The 26,064-nt window shown below is 33.1% G+C and overlaps 1 protein-coding gene and 1 pseudogene across 1 annotated transcript in view; both read right to left on the reverse strand.

Moving 5' to 3' along the window:
* Positions 1-1,587: 1,587 nt before the first annotated feature.
* On the reverse strand, positions 1,588-4,472 carry LOC109680850 (olfactory receptor 7D11-like; annotated as a pseudogene).
* Positions 4,473-11,878: 7,406 nt separating this feature from the next.
* LOC109680847 (olfactory receptor 7D4-like) overlaps positions 11,879-26,064 on the reverse strand; it is a 52,836-nt gene continuing 38,650 nt past the window's right edge. The window contains exons 3-4 of the mRNA XM_074053295.1: positions 13,808-13,883; positions 11,879-12,944 (exon numbers count right to left, since the gene is read on the reverse strand). Of these exons, the coding sequence (XP_073909396.1) occupies positions 11,879-12,944; positions 13,808-13,883 (1,142 nt within the window). The remainder of the gene's footprint in view (positions 12,945-13,807; positions 13,884-26,064) is intronic.

Below are 26,064 nucleotides of genomic sequence, written 5' to 3' on the forward strand. Positions count from 1 at the left end.
TAAACATGAAATTAGAAGAGATGCTAGTTAAGAAATGGAAAAGTATTTGAATAGAAAAGAGCATAAAATTTGGTAATGGGGATAATGATGAAATTTCATTACATGATGTAACTTCATGCATGCATGAAAATATTGCAATCAAAGCCATTATCTATGAAAATAATATACACTAACAATAATAAAATAAAAACAAAAAAGTGTATATACAATTATGCTATTATTCAGTCATGCCATACAATATTTAAAAAACATACTCATTCATTGCTTAACATGAAAAAGTTCTGAGGTATGCATCATTAGAGAATTTTGCAATTGTTCAAATGTCATTTAGTGCATTTATATGATCATAGTTGTGATACCACTAGTCAGTTTAATGCTTGTAATCAATGACATATATACAGACTGTGATTTACCAAAATTTTGTTAATGCAACACATCCTACTCAAAAAAATAAATGCAAGTGATATCATTCATATAACATTCAGCATTGCTTAGAAAGTGGAAATTCAACCAATGTCCTCCAATGTATTAATGTAAAACAACTTGTGGTGTATATTAAAAGTGAAGTATCATTCAGTGATACAAAATATATGGTTAATATTGACCAATAAATCATGCAAGAATGAGAAGGAAAATAAGCAAAGAGGGAAAGAAAGAGACAGGAAAGTAAAGAGGGAATGAAAGACAAACAATCACAGAGAATGAAGCAACATCTCAGGTTAGGATATAGATTATTTCACTAGGAATCAAAGGCACAAGTATGCCATTAACTAGATGATTAGGATGTAGACATGTACTCTCAGTGTCATGTTCTTGGTTATAGCCTATCATAATTTTAGTTTTTTCTTCAAATATGATGTGAAGAAGAGTAAATATTTCCCAAATCATTCCAGGATAAAGTCGTGTATATAAAACTAGCAGAGTCTTGACTTAAAGTAGTTTATTCTGAAGATTTTCATTTAATTCTTCAGAGAAAGCATATATTTAAATTAAGAATATGAGTTTTAACATTCAGTAATATATTCTGAGAAAGCCACCTGAGCAATTCATAAAATTTACATCATGTTTAAGATCACACAAAGTCACATCAGAAAACTTATTCCACTAGAATGTAATATACCATGTATAGTTAAGGAAAATTTTAAAACAGTTCACCAAAGGAATTTATAGGGAGAAATAAATGTTAAGTAAATGGAACCAGCGTCTCCATAAATAGAAAATTAAATGTGTAGTAGGAAGGAAAAAGAGCTAGCATATTTGAAATTCACAATAGCATTACAGTCAATAGTCTTTATTAGTTTCTGACTTCATAGCTCTATTAAGAACAAGAGGATGCTCTACAATAAATTTGAGAAAACTATGTCATCATTGATATAAGTTATATATGTCATGTTGAAAATCTCTGGAATGCTTGTAAGAACATCTACCAAAATTGGAACTTCATGGACAATCAATAAAAGAAAATATTAAAGGAATGACTGATAGCATGCCAAGGGAGGAATAAAATCCAAAATATATAGAAAAACTGTAGGATATAGAAGAGATTAAGCATGTGTTTCAGAAAAGTAAATGCTAGAATTTTGAAATTCACATCATTTTTACAGCTGACTTTGCTCTGAGTTCAGTGATACATGAAAAACAAGAGACTGCTCTGCTGAGGAGTCTTCCCAGGGCCCCCTTCACATCCTTGTTCCTCAGGCTGTATATGAAGGGGTTCAGCATGGTGGTGACCACAGTGTACATCACTGAGGCAATAGTGCTTCTCTGGGAAGAGTGGGTTACATCACAACTGAAGTAAGCACCAAATGCTGTTCCCTAGAATAAAGAGACAGCACAAAGGTGAGAACCACAGGTGGAAAATGCTTTATTCTTGCTTGCGATTGAGGACATTCTCACTAAAGTACAGACAATCTGAAAGTAAGAAACCAGGATACCAGTGACAGGAAAAATAACCACCAGGGCAGCCACCACATACAGAAAGATGTTATTGATGAAAATATCAGAATTGGCCACCTTGAGAACCTGTGCAAGTTCGCAGAATAAATCGGGGATTTCGGTATCTACAGGGAAAGTCAATTTTTTCATCAATAGAATATGAATGAGGGAAACTAACAGTATAACGATCCAAGAAAGAAGAACAAGGAGACCACAGAACCAAGGATTCATGATTATGGTGTAATTCAGGGGGTGACAGATGGCTACAAAACGATCATAGGCCATGACTGCCAGTATGAGATTATCCATTCCAGCAAATGTATTTAAAAAATATACCTATGTAATGCAATCTGTGTAGGATATGTCCTTGTTCTGGGCCTAGATGTACACGAGAATCTGTGGAACTGTAGATGAGATGAAGCAGTTGTCAATGGAGGACAGATTGCAGAGGAAAAAGTACTTGGAGTTGTGGAGACGGGAATCTGAGATGGTGGCCAGTATGATGAGCAGATTTCCAAGCATGGTGACCAGATACATGGACAGGAAGAGCCCAAAGAGAATGGGCTGCAATTCAGGATCATATGTGAGGCCCAGGAGTAAGAATTGTGATGATGCTGTATAGTTCCTGGTTTCCATGAAGCTGGGATATCTCTTGGGAAGGAAGAAAAACAACATTGAGTGAAAATTAAACTGGAACTTCAGTTAGTTATAACTGTATAATATTGTCCTTGGATAAGTATCTGCCACCGTCTTTTACATTTTGCCAATGATTACGATGTATTTAACTAGATTCTACACCGTTCTATTTTATTTATTTCTTTTTGTGTTGTTGTGGGTGAGGGTACATTGTGGTATTTACAAAAGTTGTTACAATACATCAAATATATCGTATTTGAAATCACCACCTATACCATTCTCCTTTCTATTTTTAAATGTACATTCAATCAGACTTTTTATTATTGTTGTACTGGGAGTACATTTACAATATTGATCAAACTTTTTAATGGTATCATAAAATTTTCTCTTTTATCAGTGACAAATTATTTTTAATTTTCCCTTTTAAATCTATGGTACATGAACTAAGTTTTATATGAACCATCCAAAATAATTAGAGCCATTTCATTTTATTTTCTTAGTAATGTCAGTTATTCTGCATGTTATAACTCTAAGCACTGATTTTTAATTTAAAAAATATTAATCTGTGATTTTCTCTTCATAGTGATGTCATATTTCTCATGGTTATTTTTTGTTGTTGTTCTGTTGATGTGGTGATAAGTTTATCTTAGTTTAGCGGTTTACAATGACTTTTTATTCAGTGGAAATCTCAGTACATGATAATTCTCATTAGAATTACTAGTGATGTTTAAAATCTCCTTTACAATATTGTCAATATATAAATCTTCCAGTGAAGTATAAAAACTATGATCTAAAAATTGAGCACTGAATTTTCTTCTACAAGCACATGATAGTTGTGAACTTCAGAAAGTTATTTGTCTCTTCACCACAAATAATATTTACATGTATTCACTCCATGATGGGCAGGATTGAAGAGCAAAATCAAATAAGATGTTGTAAGTTTTCTACTGTGGTTCTTATGTCATACAATGAGAATTTTGCCATATGAACTTCTGTTATTGATATCTCAGGAAACTTAATCAGTATGTTTATTTTTAAGCAACTTATCTCTCAAACTTGGCTAGCCATAATGAATTTTAAACTCTTCAATATAATTACAATTGGTCTGTTACCTATTTAGTTGCTATTCAACAAGTCTTTTAATGAACATATCTAAGGCTGCTTTTAAATGTTTCCTGCTAGGTAAAATTTATTAAGATGAGGAAAATACATGCATAATACATGGATAAGAAGAAAAATGTGCACCATCATTAAAATACATACAGGCAGTCATGATTATGTGTGATCATGTTTTCGTGTTCTTGAATAAGGATGTGCTGTATTAAAACAATGTATTGTATTAAAATGAGTACAGTTTTAAATACAAAATTGATGCTTTTGAATAGAGTATTTAAAATACTACAATTGTTAATCTAGAAGTTGTAAAATGCTAATTTAAAAATGAAAAATGAATTTTCACATTCAATAACAGAAAACTTCAGCATTATGAATGCATAAAGAATAAACATTGATTCAAAAGAGAAAATAATCACTGATGACCTTTGTGGGGGAATCTATATTGAAACAGGAATGACTAAGTAGAAAAAGGAATAGTGGAATATAATTATTAAACATAAATAAGAAATTACAAAATATTCTACATTCAGAGAACAGAATGTGTGATTCTTCATAGAGAGATTTGAAAAGGAGAAGATTTGAGAGACTAGTATGATCTAAAGCTGAGAATGAGGGTCAGGAGGGAGAGAGTATATAACTCCCATATTAGAACTACATATGGTCTTGCATGCTGTTGGTCTCACGTTAATGAATTCATGTTAATTTGTGGATCAGATGTTTTGACAGTTTTGTCTTGTCATTTGCTTTACCATAGAATTATATGTTGTACCTGTCAGATTGTACATGCTGACCAAACACAAATATTGGTTATATTATAGATTCTGAGTCCTAACAAAACAGAGGAAACTCACTAAATTATCATATGCCTCAATGAAGGACAGATTTGAAAAAGATAAACAAAATAGAGTCGTGTTCATCTTAAAATCATTATATGGCATCAACAACTAATACCATTATGTAAATAGAAACTAGTTTAAAACAAATATGCTTGTTAAAATAACTCACCAAAAACTGGGTTGCTGAAGCAAAATCATAGCTATAAATATGAGTTATAAAATGCATCTGAGAAAAATTTAACAGATATCACTCTGGGTAGAAGCCAAGGATGAGAACCCACTCAATGAAAAATTAAAGACAAATGACTAACAAATGAATGTGTATTTGTTTCCAAATTACATCCAATAGGAGATGTTACATTAAATCATAATTGTTTTATCTTAAGTTAACAAACTGCAGCTTGAAATATTTAATATTTTCCTGAATGTTTAAAATGGTTAGGCTGAGAATGTAGATCTACTGTAGAGTGTTTACTTACTGTGTGAAAGGGCTGGATTCAGTGCCAACACTGCAGCAATAAATGAATGAATGAATATTTAAATAAATGAACAATAAATTAAAAGACTTGGTAATATGAGAAAATTAATTCAGACTGTGTACGATACATCAAAAATAAATGAACTAGTTATAGTTATATGTGAACCTTAAGGATAAATTGTAACTACAACAAAACAGGACTACTTAGAGATTAGAGTGAGCCAAATATGTCAGAAAATCATTAAGGGATATAAATATAAAGTATCCAATCCAATTTGGAACACAATAGATACTGCCTCATATATTAGTAATCATGCAAGAAAGAAATAATTGGTTAAGCAGTTGCCAGGGGCGCACATCTGTAACCCTAGCTACTCAGGAGGCAGACATCAGGAGGATCACAGTTTGAAACCAGCACCAGCCAAATAGTTTGTGAGACACAATCTTGATAAAACTCATCAGCAGTCATGGGCTGGCAGAATGTCTCAAGTGGTAAGAGCCCATGCCTCGCAAATACGAGGCCCTAAGTTCAAACCTCAGTGCCACCAAAAAAGGGAAATACTGGGATACAGGATCACCAAGAGGAGTCCACAATTTATTGAAAATAGTAGACAGGAATTGGAGAATCTCTAGTTAGTAATTCTTATTAGAAAGTATGAGGATGCAAAGAGTGAGAGAAGAAAACAGGAATACCTAAAAAATCTGATCTCATTGAAAACAAAGTGTTTCAAAATACAGAGAGTTCAGCTTTATAAACAAAAAAATGTAAAAATTCCTATTCACATTATTTTTACTTAAGTCCAGTATGCAGCTTCTGTCTCTTTTGTCTTCTTCCTTCTTCAGAATTCACAGGAAAAAACTGATTTTATCTATGGTAGTCATTGAAGTTTTCTCTTCTCCAGGATCTGCCCTCAGGAAGTCCACTTGTGTTTCCACAAAGGTTGAGTTCACTAAAGTACGATGAAAAGAAACTAGGAACAGTACAAAAGCCTCCAGTGTTGCTAAGTTTGAATTCTCAGAGAACATAATTAAATACATGATTTTGGTTTTTCAAAATAATTCATCACCCTTGGGAAGAAAGGAAGGAAGCAGAGTGGAAAATTTTCTATTAGCTTTATGTGTATGTAGTCAGTGGCAGGAAAAGACATATTTATTTCCTCTAAGGGCAAACTGTTTTTAGTTGGCTTAAAATTTATGTGTTCCCTAAGAAATGTTAACATCTGCAGGAATCACAAGAACCATTACTATGCTATGGCCCTGATTAACCATCTTTGGAGATTTTAGAAGTAATGTTGGGTCATGTATTTAGGGAAGAATATGGCCCCTATTCTTTCAATTTTCTTCAGCATTCGTATTTTTTCAAGTTTATATATTTGTGCCTCTATTCACTTAAATCAACATATAAAGTTTTACCTATGAGTTGTGAAAAATGCTATCTAGATGTTTTTACATTATGCAATATTTAAATATTAAAATATTTTATAAATCACATCATTAGCTACCATTTTTGGTGATTTTTATTCACACCACTTCAATATTTTTCAGGCATATAACATTCACTAACTGTAATAGATATTATAAATTTATTCCTCCTGTCTGAACTGAATTATGTATTCTTTGTCCAACATTAACCCAACATCTTCATCCACCTGTAATTTCTCTTTTAATGATTGTTAGGTTTTGCATTTCTATGTAGTCAGATTTTTCATAAACTCTCATGAGTGAGATCATGTGATAGTTATTTATATGCACCTATTTTATTTTAATTAACATAATCTTTGCCAAAGCCAATCAGACTTTAAACCATATTTCCTTCTCTTTTTGCCCATAGTGTACTTCAGGTTTTCTCACATTTTATTTATCCACTCATCAGCTGATAAAGGCTTTGATGGATTCCATACCTTGGATGTTGCGAATAGTGCTAAAAATAAGTGAGAGTAAATGTCTTTTGAATATAATGTTCATTTGGATATTGAGTACATATTATGATTACGGATTCATATGGTAATTCTTCAATTTTTCAGGGAAGTTTTAGCTATTTCTAAGCAAGTTGTACCAACTTATATTCCCCAACAATGTGAAAGTGTTTCCTTGTGAAAAAATATCTTTTGTTTGTTGATAATGGATGTTCTAACATATGCCATTTGATATCTCATAGTGGTTTTGGTTTCCATTTCTCTAATTCCTAATGATAGTAAGAAAACTTTCATATTCCTCTTGGCCATTTGTATGTCTTCTGCTTTTAAGAAGTATCATTTTAGGGTTTTGTCCAATTTTTAGTTGATCATGTTTTCTTACCATTAATTTTTTGTTTTATATATTTTAGATATGAATTCCATATCTGATTTATACTTTAGAAACTATACCTGCAATTGTGTAGGTATTCTAGTCAGTGTGCTGGTTATTTTCTTCTCTATTTTGCATAACATTATAGTTTGATGTAATCATATCTACTTTTTGTGGCCAATCATGTAGAATTCATATCCAAAACTCATTTCCCAGATTAATGGTATAGAATTTTCCCTCTATGTTTGAAACATTCAGCTAGTCCTTATAAAACATTAGTCTATTTTTGCATTGATATTTCTTCTAAGCTATTCAACTGTTGTCTAATTTTCTTTATTTATATGTGGATATCCCCTTTTACATTATAGGTTTTTAAAGAAAGTGCAATTTTGAATTACACATGAATAGCAAGTTTGTCAAAATTCAGTCAGCTATGTCTGCATGAACTTTATTTTGGGCACTCATTTCTATTGATTTATTTATTTAATGCCAGTAGTCACTTGAATAATTTTAGCTATATAGCATACATTTGGATCAGGGAATTATTGAATATTTTCATCATAAGGCATTCTTACAGGTTTCAAGGAATTTTTCATTTGTTCTAGGTTTTCTGAATTCTGGTAATAAATGTTCATAGTATTTTGTACAAAACCTTTGCATATATTAAACATCAGATATGATTTATCCTTCTTCAGTTCGGGTTTTAAGTGATTATCCTCAGTTATTTATTGATCTCATTAATTGGTTATCAGTTTTACTCATCTGTTTAAAAACTCTTCCTGTATTTCATTGATATTATGTATTTCTAGAGTCTATCTCATGTATTTCTGCTCTGATATTTATTGTCTACTTCATTCTGTTAGTTATTGTTTCATATCCACCCATTTTATTTCTTCAGATTTTTAAAAGTTTATTATTAGATTGTTTATTTCATTTCTTTCCTGATGCAGTTATTTATTGCTATAAAAACCCTCTGGGACATTATTTTGCTGGATCCCCTCGTTTTACACATGTACTATTTTCATTTTATTCTTAATAAATTTCCTATTATGCTCTTAAATTTCTTCATTGTTTTATTCATTGTTCTGTACCTTTTTTATTAAATTCAACCATTTGAGAATTTTCAGACTTTACTACTGATATTTTCTAGTGTCATGTCATGGTGTTCAGAAAAAATTATTTAATTTTTCAATTTTTTTAAATTTGTTAAGACTAATTTTTTTGCCTAAACTACAGTATATTCTACAGAATTTTGCATATGCTACTGAGAAATCATGTATTTTGTAGCCCTTGAAGAGAACTTTCTCTATTACTCTGTCCAGTGTGTTTGGCCCAAAGTGTAGTTTAAAACCAATATTTCCTCATTGACATTTTTCTGGATTATATGTTCATCACGACATCCTCTGTTTTCTCAACTGGGGAACAACCATTCCATACATGTGTTAAACTATGCTGGGGCATAGTTAAAATGCTTGAGCACCTGCCTAACATGTACCTGGCCATGATTTCAAACTCTACACTATGTCAAAAACAAAAAGGAAAAAAGAAAAGTAAGAGTGGTGTGTTGAAAAACTTACCATCATTGTATTCAACTTTATCTCTCATTCCTGGTGTTTCAGATATCCAGGACTTCCATTAATTTTTGATAAATATATAAAATCATTTTTGCATTTTTATTGAACTCATATCTTTTCATTATGCAATGTCCTCGTGACTCTTTATAGTGTTTAATGTAAAGTATTTTATTTTTCCCATTTGGTTAGGATATATTTGTTTTACAGGGATAATTCATTGTGACAATTCTGAATAGGCTTATGTTGTACATTGGTTAGGTCAATCTTCACAATTCACATCCCCTCCAATGTCCTCCCTTCTCCACTTAAAGCAACTGCAAGATGTTTCATCACTCTATTTCATATATGGATATGAAAACAATCAACCATATTACCTCCCCTTCATCTCCTCCATTCACCCTCCCCCTTCCTACACGAACCACCACACACTATACTTATTTTACAGTACTGTCTTTCATTGTTAATTCCAAAGTCAATGTTTAAAGGGGTTATCCTTTTACATTAATGTAAAGTTCATTATAACTGATGTGTTTTTCAGGCTTTGCATTGCAGTGACAACATACCTGACATAAATTATTTTAAAGGAGGACTGTTACAGTTTGAGAGGTTTTCCACAGTCCATGGCTTGGTTCACTCTGGGCATGTAAGGAGGAAAAATATTATAGAAACTGGAATATGTGAAACTGGTTATTCCCTTCATGGTGTTCAGGAAGGAGAAAGACAGAGAGAAAGACAAAAAGACAGAGACAGAGATAGGAAAAGAGAGAGAGAGAGAGACAGAGAGAGAGAGAGAGACATGCAACAAGAAGCATACCTCAAGTACATGCCCCCAGTGACAAACTTAGGTCAGGAAAGGTTTACCTTCCAAAATATCTAGCAACTACCAAAATATTGTCAACTCAGGAGCAACTATTCCATACATGAGTCTTTTGTAGGAACATTTAATTTCCAAACCATAGTATTCTACCCCCAAGGTCCAAAAGGTTCATGTTCATATCACAAGAGACCTCATTATCTTAAGATTTCCAAAATCATTAAAAAGTTCTTTTCAAAGACGCCTGTGATACTCAAAGCAAGGACTTAGCTATGACCCCCATGTGAAATCAAGCACATTACATATTTCCAAGATACACGGCCACAGAGACATCTTTCTTATTCTAAAAGGAAGCCTAGAACACCAAAGAAAAAGAAACAAAACCAAAGATAGACTGATAGAGAAACCATTAAATTCTGTGGCTTAATGATTGGATTCTGAGGCACATGGTTGCACGATGTCAACTCCAATAGGATTGGGCAATTTGAACCAAATGTCCATACTGGATGCAACACACATTACCACTCTCTTGGGCTGGATACACACCTATAGCTTTCCATGAAAACATTCCATGTTCTTGGAACCCCCAATAGTCTGAGATCTCCATTTTAGTTTGGACTCCACCTTTACAGCTTCATGAATTTCTCCTCAGAGAGTGCCTTCATGTATTTCAAATGTCATATATCACTTAGACTTCCATAATTTCCTTTGAAATGTGGGTGGAAGCCTCCATGACCTCACTGCTCTTGCATTCCTCCTGTTTGCAAAACTAGCATTACATAGGGTAAAGACAAGGACAGCAGACCATTGATTAATAGTGAGGGCCCACTGGAATATAACTCCTTTGGATTATGAGGGCCTTGGCAGCTGAGCATTTTGAAATAAATCCTGGGTGAATAATTTTCCTAGGTAGCCCCATATAAGCAGGTAGCTCAGGAGATGCACTGTTCTCATGGAAAAGTCATTCAAATGAGTTTACTCTTTCATAATCTTCAGCCTGTGATATGTGTGGTGTGGTTAATTCCTAAGATGTTCTACATTTATCTTTCTAATTGACTGTATGAAGTAGTTGACTCATTTTTAATTGTGCTAATATCTTCAAAACCAATATGTTCTTTAGCCTAAACTTTACAGAGATTTTTCTGCACAAAATGAAAATATTCAAGTCTTCCTGTTTTGTTTCAAATCTTCTGATTCTCATAGTAAATATTACCAAATGCAGGCAGCAATAATTGTGCAATATCTGAATGATGTTATTGCTTTGAAATTTCCTCCAGCACATTAATTCATTTTCCATAATTAAAAGATAAGCCCCACACAGCCCCAAGACAAAAGCAAAATGTAGACAAGTTGTTTTACAGAATTCATCAGGATTATACTCTACTCAAATTGATGTTGGAATTCTCCTTCCAGTCTGAAATATTATGACCACATTCTTTTTGATCCGTATTCCACTAAGTATTATGGGTTTCTGAGCTCACATCAGAATAACCCATTAAGTTCTAAATATAGAATTCTGAAACTCCTATTGTCTTTGCATCACCAAAATATCCCACATTCATCCCACAGACAAGTTCCAAAGCCTTCTGAGTCACATAATCAGGTAAGCTAAAACAACAACTCAACTCCTGTGATAGAAGTTATAACATCAGTTATTTTTCAAATCTCTGACAAAAATACCTAACAGAATAACTTAAGTGGAGGAAGTATATATTTTGCTCTAGTTTTACAGGTTTCATTCCATAATCCTTGACTCTTGATTTTCAAAATGATGTCTAAAATGCATAATGGTCTCTTAAGTGTGTGGCATTTTGAAATTGGATATCCACATGCAGAACAAGAGAATTACAACCTCATTTTACACTATCTGAGCACATACAAACTTCTTAAAATGGAGTGAAAGAGCATAAACTCTTACATTTGCAACACCCCTGTTAAGGTGAAGAACATTAACATTCATGCACCATTTTTGAAGAAAGCATGTCAACAATTGATATCTTAAGTCAAATTTGAAATCTCAGAAAATCTTGTAAGAAAAGTTATTAAACTAGAAATATTGTGGAAAAATCATAGAGAAGAAAAATTTTCCAAAAGGAATTACTGAGGGAAATTTTGGGAGAAATACATACAAAAACATATAAAAACTATGTCAAATGAATACAAATGATTCGGGATATTGAAACTCATATTTGGCTTATGACCATCATGTCCCCTTTATTCTCAGATCTGTTATCCATGAAAGAGAAGAGGCTGCTTTGCTGAGGAGTCTTCCCAGGGCCCCCTTGACATCCTTGTTCCTTAGACTGTAGATGAATGGGTTCAGCATGGGAGTGACCACAGTGTACATCACTGAGGCAATCATGTTGTCTTGGGATGAATGGGTCACATCAGAACTGAGATAAACCCAAAGTGCTGTTCCATAGAACAAGAAGACCACACTGAGGTGAGCCCCACAGGTGGAAAATGCTTTATACTTGCTTGAAATGGAGGACATCCTCATTAAGGAGGAGACAATCTGAAAGTAAGAATAGAGGATTCCACTGATGGGAAACACACCTAACAGGGCAGTCATCAGATATATAAAGATGCTATTGATGCTGGTATTAGAACTGGACACTTTGAGAACCTGAGCCAGTTCACAGTAGAAATGGGGAATTTCAGTGCTTATGGAGAAGTTCAATTGATTCATTAGCAGAATGTGTGTGAGGGAGACACAGAACATGATGATCCAAGACAACAGAAGTAGGACAACACAAAAACAGGGGTTCATGATGACTGTGTAGTTCAGGGGGTAGCAGATGGCCACAAAGCGGTCATAGGCCAATTCAGTTAACAGAAAATTATCCATTCCTGTAAATGTATTTAAAAAGTATACCTGAGTGAGGCACTGTCTGTAGAAAATCTCTTTGTTTTGAGTCTGGATGTTCACCAGGATCTTTGGGACTGTTGTTGAGATGAAACAGATGTCCACAAAGGACAGGTTGGAAAGGAAGAAGTACAGGGGGATGTGGAGGTGGGAATCAAAGATAGTGGCAAGGATAATGAGCAGATTTCCAAACACAGTGATCAGATATGTTGATAGAAACAGTACAAATAACAGTGGCTGAAATTTAAGATAATCTGAGAGTACTTGAAGGGTGAAAGCTGACACAAGTGTGTGGTTTTCAATTTCCAGGTACACGGTATATCTTTTGTGGGAAAAAGACAAATAAAAAATTTTAAGAATAACTAGCTGACACTTCAGGTGATTATCAGTTTTCAATATCACCCTTCATCCTTTACTGAGTTTGCAAATGTCTTTGATTACTTATACATGTATCAACCCATTTCCACTTTAAAGTTTTATAATTATTCTGATTCCCTCAGTTACAAGAAATCTCTTGCTTTTATTATCTATGCATTCAACTATTTTCTTGTTTGATCTAACTCTCCCAGACACTAAAACCTTTCATAACCTTTTTTGGTAATCCTAATACTTTATTCATTCCACTAGCTCCATAATTGTGATTTCCTACAAATTTTCATGTCAAACAACTTTTACGTTATGACTTAATATTTTACAGATTTGTGAAGTTTAATCCTAGGTCCCTAATATTTCTTTTTTCTGAAAGTATGATTATTACCATCACATTTTTGGAGGTCTAATAATACCAGGAACTTAATAGGAACTCAATAAGTACTATGATCATTATTTGTTTGTCAGATGCTCTACCACTTGCATCACTCCACCAGTCTCTATAATTATTATTTGGGAAATATAACTTTCCTAAGTGACAGTATAGGACTGAGGATTAGTAACTTAGTGCTTGAATGGAAAAGGTATGCTTAGTATTTAAACACAAGGTTTGTAAGTATTCAGAAAGGAAAAATTTGAACTTAAGGCTTTGTGGTAGCCAGGCATGCACAATACCACTTGAGCCATACCACCAGCCCTTTATACTTCAGGTATTTTTAAACAGAGTCTTGTGTTTATGCCTGAGGCTGGCATAACCTCAGTATCATGGCCTGAACCATGATACTCCTATTTTCCTAGTTTTGCTTCCTGCATTGCTGTGATGAAAAACACATATCATCATGCCAACATTTTATTGATACACTTTGGTAATAAAGATTTTTGTCGGGCAGGACTCACATTGCTATCCTCCCTCTCTCTGCTTTCTGGGTAGCTAGGATTGCAGATGTGCCCCACTGTGAAGCAGGACAGGCATCTGTTAAAGATAAAAAGGAAACTTTAATGCTGAAAGTATAGAACATTTGGCTATCCATGACAGTTTGTTTCTGGGTGGGATTTGAGAGGCCAAGTTGAGGTACAGCGGACAGTGCAGGGCAGGAGGGAAAGAGGGTAGTATTCTCACAATAGAGCATCATGTAATCTTCTACCTCATATAAATTTGTCCACCTGTAGGTCTGAGGCTCTGACAGTTTGTTTCATCAATTTTCTTTTCAGGATTTCATGGTATCTTTCATAGTGCATGTTCTGAACAAATAAAATACTAGATATATAATAACTATTGAGACAAAATATCTATTGTAAAACAAAAAGGAATTCACTCAATTCATCATATGCCTGAATATAGGCATAAAACTGAGTAGCAAAGATATATAAAATGCATTCATATCTGTCTGAAAAAAATAATAAAGTATTAACCAGTGATCCAATTATGGGGCAGAAAGTCAGTTTAATCTAAATATATTAACATAAATTATCATAACACTAGGTCAACAAAATGAAACCATTATCAGGCATACAATATACAAAATGTATTTGAAAAATTTGCTAGCTATTATTGCAGGTTGGTACCAGGCTTGAAACTACAAATAAGAACAATATCCTAATCCAACAAAGCATGATTGTTTTCAAACCACATTCAACAGAAGATATTACATTAAAAGATTACAATGAATTTGCTAAATACATCAACATGCCAAGGCAGAAACATTGGAATTCAATCATTAAATATTTTCCAAAATATTTGAATGATTTCATAACATGAGAAAAGAAAATCATATTGAATATTAAACATAAAAAAATTACAATTAATAGTAGCTATATTGTGGAGTTCCAGTTGAAATCACTACGACAATGTAGGAGTTAGAGGTGCCCTCAGTAGGCCAAATAAGCCAGTAAAATAGGGACAGACTATAACAGAAAATCAAAAATTTGAAGAAAATATACCATACCTTGGATTTAACATATCTTCTGTGAGTAATTCACAAAAAATAATTGATGTAGAAAATCTGAAAGGAGCTTGAAATTTATAGGAAAAAGTGGAGAAGTCCAGAAAACATCACATGGAAAGGGGCTAAAGATTACAGAAGGAAAATGAAGAAAGCAGGAAAAGACTGATTTCACTAAAGTCTCCTCAATGTGTAGATTAAACAATTATGGGAATTTGTCATCAATCTAAAGCCCAGTATTGTCTTTCTTTCTTCCACTTATTACTCCTGAAGCTTCAGTGGGATGTAGCAATCCTTTCCAATGGTTTTCATTCATGGTTTTTCTTCACCAGGGACTGTTCCTTGAAAGCTTACTTGGGCTTTCACAAAAGCAGAACCTAGAATTATAGGTGAGGGGCCAAAAGCAGTATGGTTTAAAATTTCTAATGTTTAAATGTTTGAATTCTCAAATCTCTTCATTAATAAAATTATTCTATTTTTATTCCACTCTCCAAGCATCTCTTTGTGACAAAATGAGGGAAGCACAGTGGAAATTTTTCAGTCTATTTCTTTTCACTATATAGTAGTCAAGTGTCTACTTTTTTTCCCTTTGCTGTATTACAAATATCATAAGGTGTCCTCTAAGGAAATGGTAATTGCTATGCTTCCTTTGTACAATCTTTGGAGATATTAGAAGTCATTTCAGTTCCACAATGTTACAGAGAGAAACAATTGCTTTCTTTCCATTTTATCTAATATTTTTATTTTAAAGTCTTTATTTACTGCTTGATTTACTCATTTGTTTGTATGTTTATTTATCAATTTAGAAAATACGCCAAAGCATACATATTGTATACAACGTGATGTCCACAAGTATTTAAAATGGTGCAATGATTGAATCTAAAAATTAACACATTCATTACCCCTTAGTTTTGGTTCTTGTGGCAATACCACATAATGTCAACTTAATAGTTTTTAGGAACAAAATATCTGATCAACTTCCTTAGCTGTCATGCTGTGTAGTAGATTGCTTGAGGTTATTCCTTCTGTCAAAAGAGAGTTATAGACCCATTGAACAAATTTCTCGAACAGTACCTTCCTTATGCTCTAGCTTCTGCAAGACCATTGTCTGTTCTCTGTTTCTATGAGATCAAATTTTAAGCTTCCACACATGCATAGTATTTGTAGTATGTAACTTATTGTGCCAGGTTTATTGCAATTAACATAATAGCCTCCAAGTTCATCTATCTATATTTGTAAATGATATATATTCTATATATACACCCCATTTTCTTTATTTACTTATGTTTTTATGGACAGTTAGGTTGAATTTACATCTTAGATATTGTGAATAATGTGCAAAACCTGGGTGATCAAATCTCTTTAAAACAACATAGTAATTTTATTCATTTGAAAGTATACACAACAGTGGGATAGATGTTACTAACAGTAGTAAAATTTTAAAGTGTTTATTTTATTTTGTTTTGATATCTCTTTCTTTGAGACACTCTTAGTATGAAGCTCAGGTGGCACTCAAACTGATCCTCCTGAATCCACCCAGGTGAACTTCACCACATCAGGCAACTTTCCACTTTCTTGCAGGATCTTATTAATGCCTTTTTTTGCTTTTTGTACTAATATACATTCCAAGCAGCAGTGTGAAATCATAGGCTTTACTCCATATCCTGCTGAACAATTATCTATTCTATTTTGACAACCACCATTCTAACAGACGCCAGTGGCTATCTCCTAGAGTTTTGATTGGTGTTTCTACCATGACTGATGATATTGAGCTACTTCTCATACACTAGTTGCCCAGTTGTGTTGATTTATCTGCTTATTTATTTATTTTTGGGTGGTACTGTGGTTTGTACTCAAGGTCTTGATCTTCTTACATGAGCACTCTATATGACTTGAGTGACTCCTTCAGCCTGCTTTGCTTCAGCTTGCTTTTCAGATTTGGTCCCACTCTTTTTTCCCAAGCTGGTCTCAACCCATGATCCTCTTAATTATGCCTCCCACATAGCTGAGATTATAGGTATGGGTTACCATATTCAGTTGGTTGAAGATTTGAAGATGAATGGATTCAATGGGAGGACATCTGAGCCAGACTCAGAAAGAGAAAGGCTGCATGTTTTCTCTCATATTTGAGAGATCGATACAATGCAAATACAAGCAATATTAGGAAAAACAGGTTATGGTAAGGAGATCACCTGCAATCCCCTTGAAGGAGAGTAAAAGAAGGAAGTTAAGAAAGGGAATATGGTTAATACACTTTCTACTCAAGAATGAATATAGAATTTTTAAATGTCTTGAAAATACCATAAGAAGAGAAATAATTTAGAAAGGAGAAAAATAGAAGAGATGATACATTTCAGGATATAGTATATATATACATTGAGTTGTCACAATGGAACTCACTGTATAGTTATCTTAAAGAAACAAAAATGCATTTTTTCAATGGAGAACAGGAAGAGAAATCAGGTACTGTCTAGGCGTTATTATCATGCAGCGGGAAAGATATAAAGAAATGATGAAGTATGCTGAGTGTAGTGGAAATATTATTAATTTATGTACAAAAATGGAAAAAAATGAAACGTGAACTATTCCAGCAATGAGGGGTGAGAGGAAGAAAAAAGAGAATGATGGAGGGGTGAATGACATATCTTATGATATATTGTAATAACTTTTGTAAGTGTCACTATGTACCCCCAGTACAATAATATGATAGTATAAATAATAAATTAAGAAATATAAAAATGCTTTTTCTGTAGGTTTTAGTATGGTTTAATGTTATTGTATGTAGTACAATATTCTAATACCCCATTGAATTTTGTCATTGATATGCTGCTTGTTCAAAAGCATTCTTATTAATTCCAAATAAGTGATAGCTTTCCAAACTTTTCAATTATTGACTTACAACAAGATAAAATTTTGGTTAGAAAAGATATTTTTATGATTTCAGACTTCTTAGCTGTGATAACACTAGCTTTTTTGCTCTAAAATACAATGCATATTAGAGAATATTGAACATGTGATTGAGAAAATATGTATTTTGAAATTTTTATATGGAAAGTTCTATATGTAGGTTTAGCCCATTTGGTCCAAAGTTTACTTAAGCCCTAATTTTCCCCACTGATTTTTCACTTAGGATTATCTATTACAGAAAGTGATGAGTTGAAATACATTCAATGTCTTGATGCCAGTTTATCTATGTGTATCTATTAATGTTTGTCTATTAACCTCATTTTGTCTGTTAACATTTGTTTGAGGGCAACCCTCTATTGGGACGCTTTTTGCCTTGCAAGTGCTCTCTTTCTTTTTGTCTCACTTGATTAATAAATTCCATATACTCACATTAGAAATATACTTTTTAAATGTATATATATGGTCTATAATACTGAGGGTGTTTATATGTTACTTTGACATCTCCTCTCTAAATTAACGCCTTTAATATTATAATCCCCTTGATTACCTTTGTATATTTTTTACTTATAATTTCATTTGTCTGAATATATTGGTACAGCAGTCTTTCTGTTTAATTTACATTTGCATGGAAAATATTTTCCTTATTTTCACTTTCAGTTATGTGTGCTCTTATATACAAACTATATTAAGATTCCTGGCAGAAATATAATTGTATAGATTTTTTCCTTCAATCTATGCAGCCAATTTATGTGATTTTTTTGATAAATATTACACTCACATTGAAGATATTTTTATTGATAAGGATATATTGCTGTCTTTTTTTATTTATTAGCTAGAATCTTTGTACATCAAATATTGCATTCTGACTCTCCTACTGTTATCTTTGGTGGCTAACTGATTTTCCCCAGTGGCATATTGGAATTCTTTGGTTTTTATTGCTGTGCATTTTCATTGGGATTCTACTTCATATTTATGAGTTCCACAATAAAACCCAAAATGTTAATTCAAATTGATTTGCAACTTAACAGTGATTAAAAATAACTCTACACTCTTCAGTACACATTGTACACTTTGAATTTTTGTTGTTACTACCTTTATGATAACATATTGCATATTCCTTCACAAATTATAATACTGATTACTATCTTAACAGTTTTTAATTTTAAGATTTATAATGAATAAACATATATCACATTGATACTAAATATTATTCTGAATTAGTGGTGCCTTTTAACCTGAATTTTACATTCATTTGGCTGTTTTATGATTCCTCATTAGTATCTTTATCTTGGATCCTTGTTTGCCTAAACATTAATAGTTTTATGTGAAGTAGTCTTAGGTACATTGAATCTGACTGGAGCTCTTCAATCCCACTGTAATGGGTTTTTCTATCATTTTTTATGTCTGTTTTGCTTTCTGATAATTTTCTTTTCTTTTTTTTTGCTGTGGATATTTGAACTTAGAGTTTTATGCTTGCCAGGAGGGCAATCTACCACTTAAGCCAATCATCTAGCCAGATATAAGATTTTTATGTTGCTATTTTTCCCTTTGCCATCTTTGAAATCTCATTTCTTTAATATTTGTTCCTTTGACAATGTCTCATGAATCTGTAAGCTTTATTTATTCATTTTTTATTTGTTCCTCTTCTAACTGGATAATTTTCTTAAATCCACCTTCTAAAATCAGGTTTTTGCATCTGCTTTATCAGATTGGCTAATATTGATTCTCTTCTATGTTCTGTTTACTTTGTTTTATTGCCAGGGATTTCTTACATAATCAATTGGAGTTCTTCAATTTTTTTTATCTTCTTACTGCTTTAAAAATAGTAAGAACATTAGGTTGTCCTTTACACATTAAAGAACCCATTCATTGGATTTTCCCTTTTATTCCTATACCTCTACTACATGAATTACAATTATATTCAAGCAATGTTTTTTTAGAAAACTACATCATCTCTTGATGTAAGTAAATACTAGGAATTCCAATTAGAAATCTTACCAAACATGAAACATATGAGCCAGTTATAGGAAATAAAAGTTAGAGGAAACACTGAGGGATTTCTTAGAAAAAAATTGAACAAAAATATATAACTGAAAACTTATATATACTTTGGTAATAGGTGAATTAAACATGTTAATTAGCATAGAAAAGAGCTAGGATATGCATATTTATATTTAATTTAGTGGTTACAATTCCCCCTTAGTTCTAAGGTCAATGGTCCATGAAAGTTAAGAGCCAACTCTGGTGAGCACTGGAGGCCCACATTCACATCCTTGTCCTTAAAGCTATAGATGATGGAGTCCAGCACACGGATGAGCAGAGTGTACATCACTGTGGTAAACATGATGCTATAGGATGAATGTGTCATAGAACAGTGAATGTAAGCCCAAGTCCTCTTTCAAAAAGCAAGCCAAACATGCTGAGTTGCAACCTACAGGTGGAATAGGTTTTGTACTTACTGACAGTGGAAGAAATCCTCAATAAGGACTGGATAATCTATGCCGAGGAGAGAAGGATGTGATTAACAAGAATCACAGAGATAGAAAATTTATCATATGTTCAAAGCTGTTATGGCTGAGTACATCAGAGCTAATCACCTTGACAATGTGAAGTAGTTCACAAGAGAATTGTGGGATTTCAATGTCTTTGATGTCTTTGAAGAAGATGGGTTGTTTCTTCAGTAGAATATGAACGAGGAAGACACAGAACATGAAATAGGTAGACAAAGAACCAGAAGGCCACAAAGGTGAGAGTACATGAGGACATTGTAGCTTCAGGAGTAGAAGAGGCCCCCAGGCATAGACTATGATAATCAGTAGAAACTTACCTATTTGAAAAAAATAATAAAACAGATTGCAATAAGACACCCTGTATAGGATATATCTTTGTTCTGAACGTGGATGTTCACCAGCATTTCAGGCAACAGATGTCAATAACGAACAGGTTGGAGAAAAAGAATTTCATGGGCTGTGAATATGAGATTCTTAGTTCATGGTCAGGATGATGAGCTGGTTTCCAAGCACAGTAACCAATGAACAAACAGGAAAGGTCGAAAGAAAAGATTTTCAGTTCTGGATTTTCTGAGATACACAAGATGAGTAACTCTGACACATATGTATGATTTCTGGTTCCATATAGTTCATATCTTGGCTGGAGAAGGAAACTAATATGGTTTTCAAACAACAGCCAAGTTAGAACTTCATCTATTTGTCACTAAAATATCGACCTTGGAAGGATGTCTTGTGTTGTATTGAGTTGTGCCAATGACATGTAGCAGTTCATTTCCATTTTGGGAGTTGTTGAGAAAAATTCTCACTATGTAGTCCAGACTGTCTTGGAACTCATAATGTACTGCAAATTGACCTCAAACTTTCAGTCTTCCTGCTCAGCCTCACAAGTGTTTGGATAACAGGTGTGCATCAGTACACCTGAAACACTTCCATTTTTTAAATGTGTATAATTATTTTGATTTTTAACTTTAGCAGAAATATCACTTATTTATCCTTTATCATTAACTATTTGTTTTAATTATCCTATTTGGATCTATGTAGATCAATTAATTTATTCTTTGATATAACATATCCAAACTTTTATTTTGTATATTTCTTGATTATACTAAATCTTTTCATTGTAGTAGTCATATAATAATCATTGAATATAGATTTTCTTCTTATGAAAACTTCATAGATTCTTAAAATTTAACCTTCTCTATGACTCATTCTTCTGTTTCTCCTTTTTATTTTATTATGACAGGGTGCTCCCAATTTCCTTGACTTGTGATTGTTGCATGTTTTCATGTACCAGAATAAGTTCTGCCTCAAAAAACAGTTCTAATTATAGAACTGTAAGATATACAGAATGATTTGATGGATTTCTTTTCTATTGTTATCATGCCATATAGGTGGAGTCCTTTCTCTACCCTATTTCTTTTTCTAATAGAACATGAAAAATATAGAAATATATGAAATATATAGAACAAAACATAATATATGTCTGAGAATCCCATCTTATGTTACTCTCAGAAGATTCAGAAATATATTCGTAACTCTTCGACCTGTTCCTGCATATGTACCTGGACATCATACTTGGGAACCTGCTAATCATTCTGGCTCCCATTTTACATTCTGCTGCACATACCCTTATACTTCTTCCTCTCCAACCTGTCCTGGGATGACATCTACTTCATCTCTTCCACTATCCCAAAGAGGATTGTGGACAACCAAATTAATTAGTAGAACTATCACCTATGACATCTACTTGACACAGAGGGCTCTGATTTTGAACATACAGATGACATGCTTCTGAATATGATGGCCGGTTGTTGGTTATTGGTCATCTGTCAACTTACACGTGACCATGTTATTATGAAACTTTACCTTTACATCTTCTGAGTTTTTGGAATTTCCTTAGCTAGCCTTTTGGAATCCCAGATGCACAAGTTGATAACATTATAATTCACCTGCTCTAAGACTGTGGTAAGTCCAATTTATTTTTGACCTTGACAGACTACTTAAAATTGCCTGTTTTGACAACTTTAACAATAATGTAGTGAAGTACATTACTGTCCTATTTTTTCACATTCCTAAAATCCTTTTCTCTTACATAAAATTGTTTCTTCTTTAAAAATCTCATGATCAGGAAGAATGTATAAATTTCTATATTTGAAGATTCCACTGTTTAGTTCTTTGCTTATCAAACAGACCTTACAGTGTAACTTGGTTCAACTCTGTCATATTTTCCTAGAAACTGTGGTGATGTAAGTTATATACACAGTGGTGCTAACCTGCATGCTTTAATCTACAATTTGAAGAGCAAATTTAAAGTTCTCTAAAGAGGATCCAGAGCATAGGAAACTAATCTCATGCAAAGTGAGATCAATTTGGAATATAGTTTTGGAAAAGCAATTTGCTTTTTTGGACAACCCAAATGGCTTCTCCAAACTAGTAAATCTGTCAATTTTCATGACATCTGTTATTATTCCATGACTTTAAATTTTCATGATTTTTCACACCTGAATGTTGATTGAGGTAGCAGATTTGAGTGATGCTAGAAAATGGAAATGTGATGAATGATAAATTTCCTGTTTGGAAAAATGAAAATGTTCTAAAAAGGCTTGTTGCTGTTCCTTCACAACTCTGTGAACACAATATCTGCTAATTAGGTTTTTATATGTGGTAAGGTGAGATATTTTGTGATATATATTTTATCCCAAAATGGAAATCTAGAAAGCAGATATTTAAAATTGAATCAGAAGGAAAAATGTGATTAGTACCTAAATAGAGGAAATCTACAATCTGTTGTGGACATTTGCTTATTCTCGTTTTCCCCATGAATATTAGAATGTCCTGAGCAACAAAGGGTGATAAAATTGTAAAATTTGAATAATTAATATCTCTCTGCATTGAGGCTTAGGGGTCATATAATGGTCAATATTCAGTTTATCATTCCAGCTCTGGAGTTCAATGTATAAATATGTGTCTCTTCATACATGGTTATATACTCTTATGTGACACTGAATTCTCAGCAATCTTTAAAAACAGGTTTCATCCTATGTTTGGTGCCCAGCATTGGAAAGTGTTTGGATTGACACTCATTTGTCTTATTCCAGCAGAGAAGCAGCACAACCCTGTAAGTGCAGTGTGAGCTCATTGATGAGGGAAATGTTCTTAGAAGTAGTGATTCCTCATGATAAAGGTAGAGCACACAAGGGAGGTATGAGGATAGATAAGACACCTAAAAAACTAGATAGCATTTGTTGCCCTCAACGCAGAGAAACTAAAGCAGATACTTTAAAGCAACTGAGGCCAATAGGAGAAGGGGACCAGGAACTAGAGAGAAGGTTAGATCAAGAATAATTAACCTAGAAGATAACACACATGCACAGGAAATCAATGTGAATCAATTCCCTGTATAGCTATCCTTATCTCAACTAGCAAAAACCCTTGGTCCTCCCTATTATTGCTTATACTCTCTCTTCAACAAAATTAGAGATAAAGGCAAAATAGTTTCTGTCAGGTAGCAAGGGGGCTGGGGGGAGGGAGAGAATGTGGGGAGTAAGGTAGGGGGTGAAGGAAGGGAGGAGAAATGACCCAAACATTGTATGCAAATATGAATAAAATTTAAAAGAATATGAATAAAATGATAAGTGATTCCTTATCATTAGGCCAAACAGGGCAATATAAGTCCTCAGAATGTAGGCTATCAATTCTTTTTTTTTTAATTTTATTTTTTCATTTTTCTTTTATTATTCATATGTGCATACAAGGCTTGGTTCATTTAGGCTATCAATTCTTAAAAGAATCATTTATGTGGAATGTGAAATCTGTGTTCCTGGTTATTGTAAGTGTGCTGTAATTTGTATTCAAAATTTGCTCTCCCTCCACATTTATTAAACATTCCATATACAATCTCACCAATAATAGAAAGAGTCCTTCATAAATTATTTCCTTTGGTGTTCAGAAAGATTTTGACAATGATGATGTAGAGGAGTAAGGGCATGATGTTGGCCAATATATCCTGAAGTTTTTGTGGGCTTCAGGGTATATTCTGTAATAGGTTATTAGGTAGGAAACAGTGAAGCTATGTTTGCGTTGGTTTGTCTTAATACAGACTAAGGACACTATGTCAGGAGAGTCCTGTGGAGTGTCAACTTAATAACCCGAAGGCCTTTGTCTTTTCCCATCACTTAGAGAGTTCTTTGAACATTATTCTCTTCATTTAAGGGATCTCGGCAGTTCACAGAGAAAGTAGTGAATGGTACTAGATGCATGTACTATGGGAAGGACACTCAGGTCACAGGTAATGATAACAAAAATAGTATGCACATGATATTTCAGCACAAACTGCCATTTCAGAATATAATTGCAGTATTTTGCTTTTGTCTCCATTCTTAAATTTCCTCAACAGGCTTAGATATAGATATTACAGCAAGTCTTGCTTCCATTTCTATTTAGGAAATTGGAAATAGTTTATTTGCACCTGTATTTAAAATATCTGGACATCTGCTTAAATCATTGTTTACTGATAACAATGTGTTTGACACAGTTGACAGAGTCTGAGTTTGATTTGAATCCTGCCCCACTCAACTTATTATTTTTATAACATGACATGATTAATTTGAGTTATTATTTCTATGAATGATTTCTAGAATCTCTGTAACTCACAATTTTTATCCAATCTGATTTCTATTTGAGAAAACTGCAGTGAATGACTGAAGACATAATAGGTGCTCCAAAGGGGTTGTTATGGTAACTTATATAAAATATACAAAAAAATTAGAGATTATTAATAATGATATGTGTATTCTTCACCCCATTCAAGTAAACTATCCTGTGGCCTGAAATTATCATTTTCCTACTTCTGTAAGAGGTGATTTTAGCTTTGTCTTCATAAAATTATAGGCATATATGTGTAGAGAAGTGAATAACTATTTTCTTTCTGAGTCCACAGGACATAAACAGTGTGAATAAGAAAATAGAAATCAAAAGTAAAAATCTCTATTAAAATTGAATAGAATCCTTCCTTAGTGCCAAATAATTGGGAATAATAACAGGCAATATTTTCCTGTCAGTACTTTCTTTTTACTTCTTTTTTATTATCATATTATTGTAGTACTGGGCATAAATTGAAACATTTACAAAAGTTCTTACAATATATCACAGTTGAATTCACTTACTCCTTCTTTCTCTATTATCCTCCCTCCATCAATTCCTGTAATCATTTCAACATGTCTCATTTTTCCATTTTTATACCTGAGAACATAATCTTTCCAGTGCATTCACCTTTCTATACCCTCTTATATCCTCCCTGCTGCTAATGATACCAAACCCCCAGATATGACCTGTTTTATCTTCCTGCTCCCTGTTTGCAATAAAACAGCATTTTCATTTGTTATTTTTTACCATTTCAGGAATGTGTATAATATGGATATGTGGGCCCTGTAACTCATTTAGTTACATCCAGATCAATCAATTGTTCCAGATAAAAGGAGGCATTTTCATTGCTGAAAGCAGAAGAAGAGTCACTAGGAGAAGGAATAAGAGTGATTTTATTCCCTCACTTGTGACACATTGTTGAGACTCACATCATTCTTGTGCCATAATTTTGCTGTTTCTGTAGTGAAGCATTCCTCATATTTATAAAATCATAATGATCAACATTATTAAGCTCAAAACATATATAAATGCCCAATATATTTTACTAACTTTTGCTATTCTTTTTCCCTTAAGCAGCACTAGTGAAGAGAGATGGAGAGATTAAAACACAGTAGTCACATAGTAACAAGTCAATACTCTGGGAAAGAAA

Source organism: Castor canadensis, chromosome 14, assembly GCF_047511655.1.
Source record: "Castor canadensis chromosome 14, mCasCan1.hap1v2, whole genome shotgun sequence".
Lineage (NCBI taxonomy): Eukaryota > Metazoa > Chordata > Mammalia > Rodentia > Castoridae > Castor > Castor canadensis.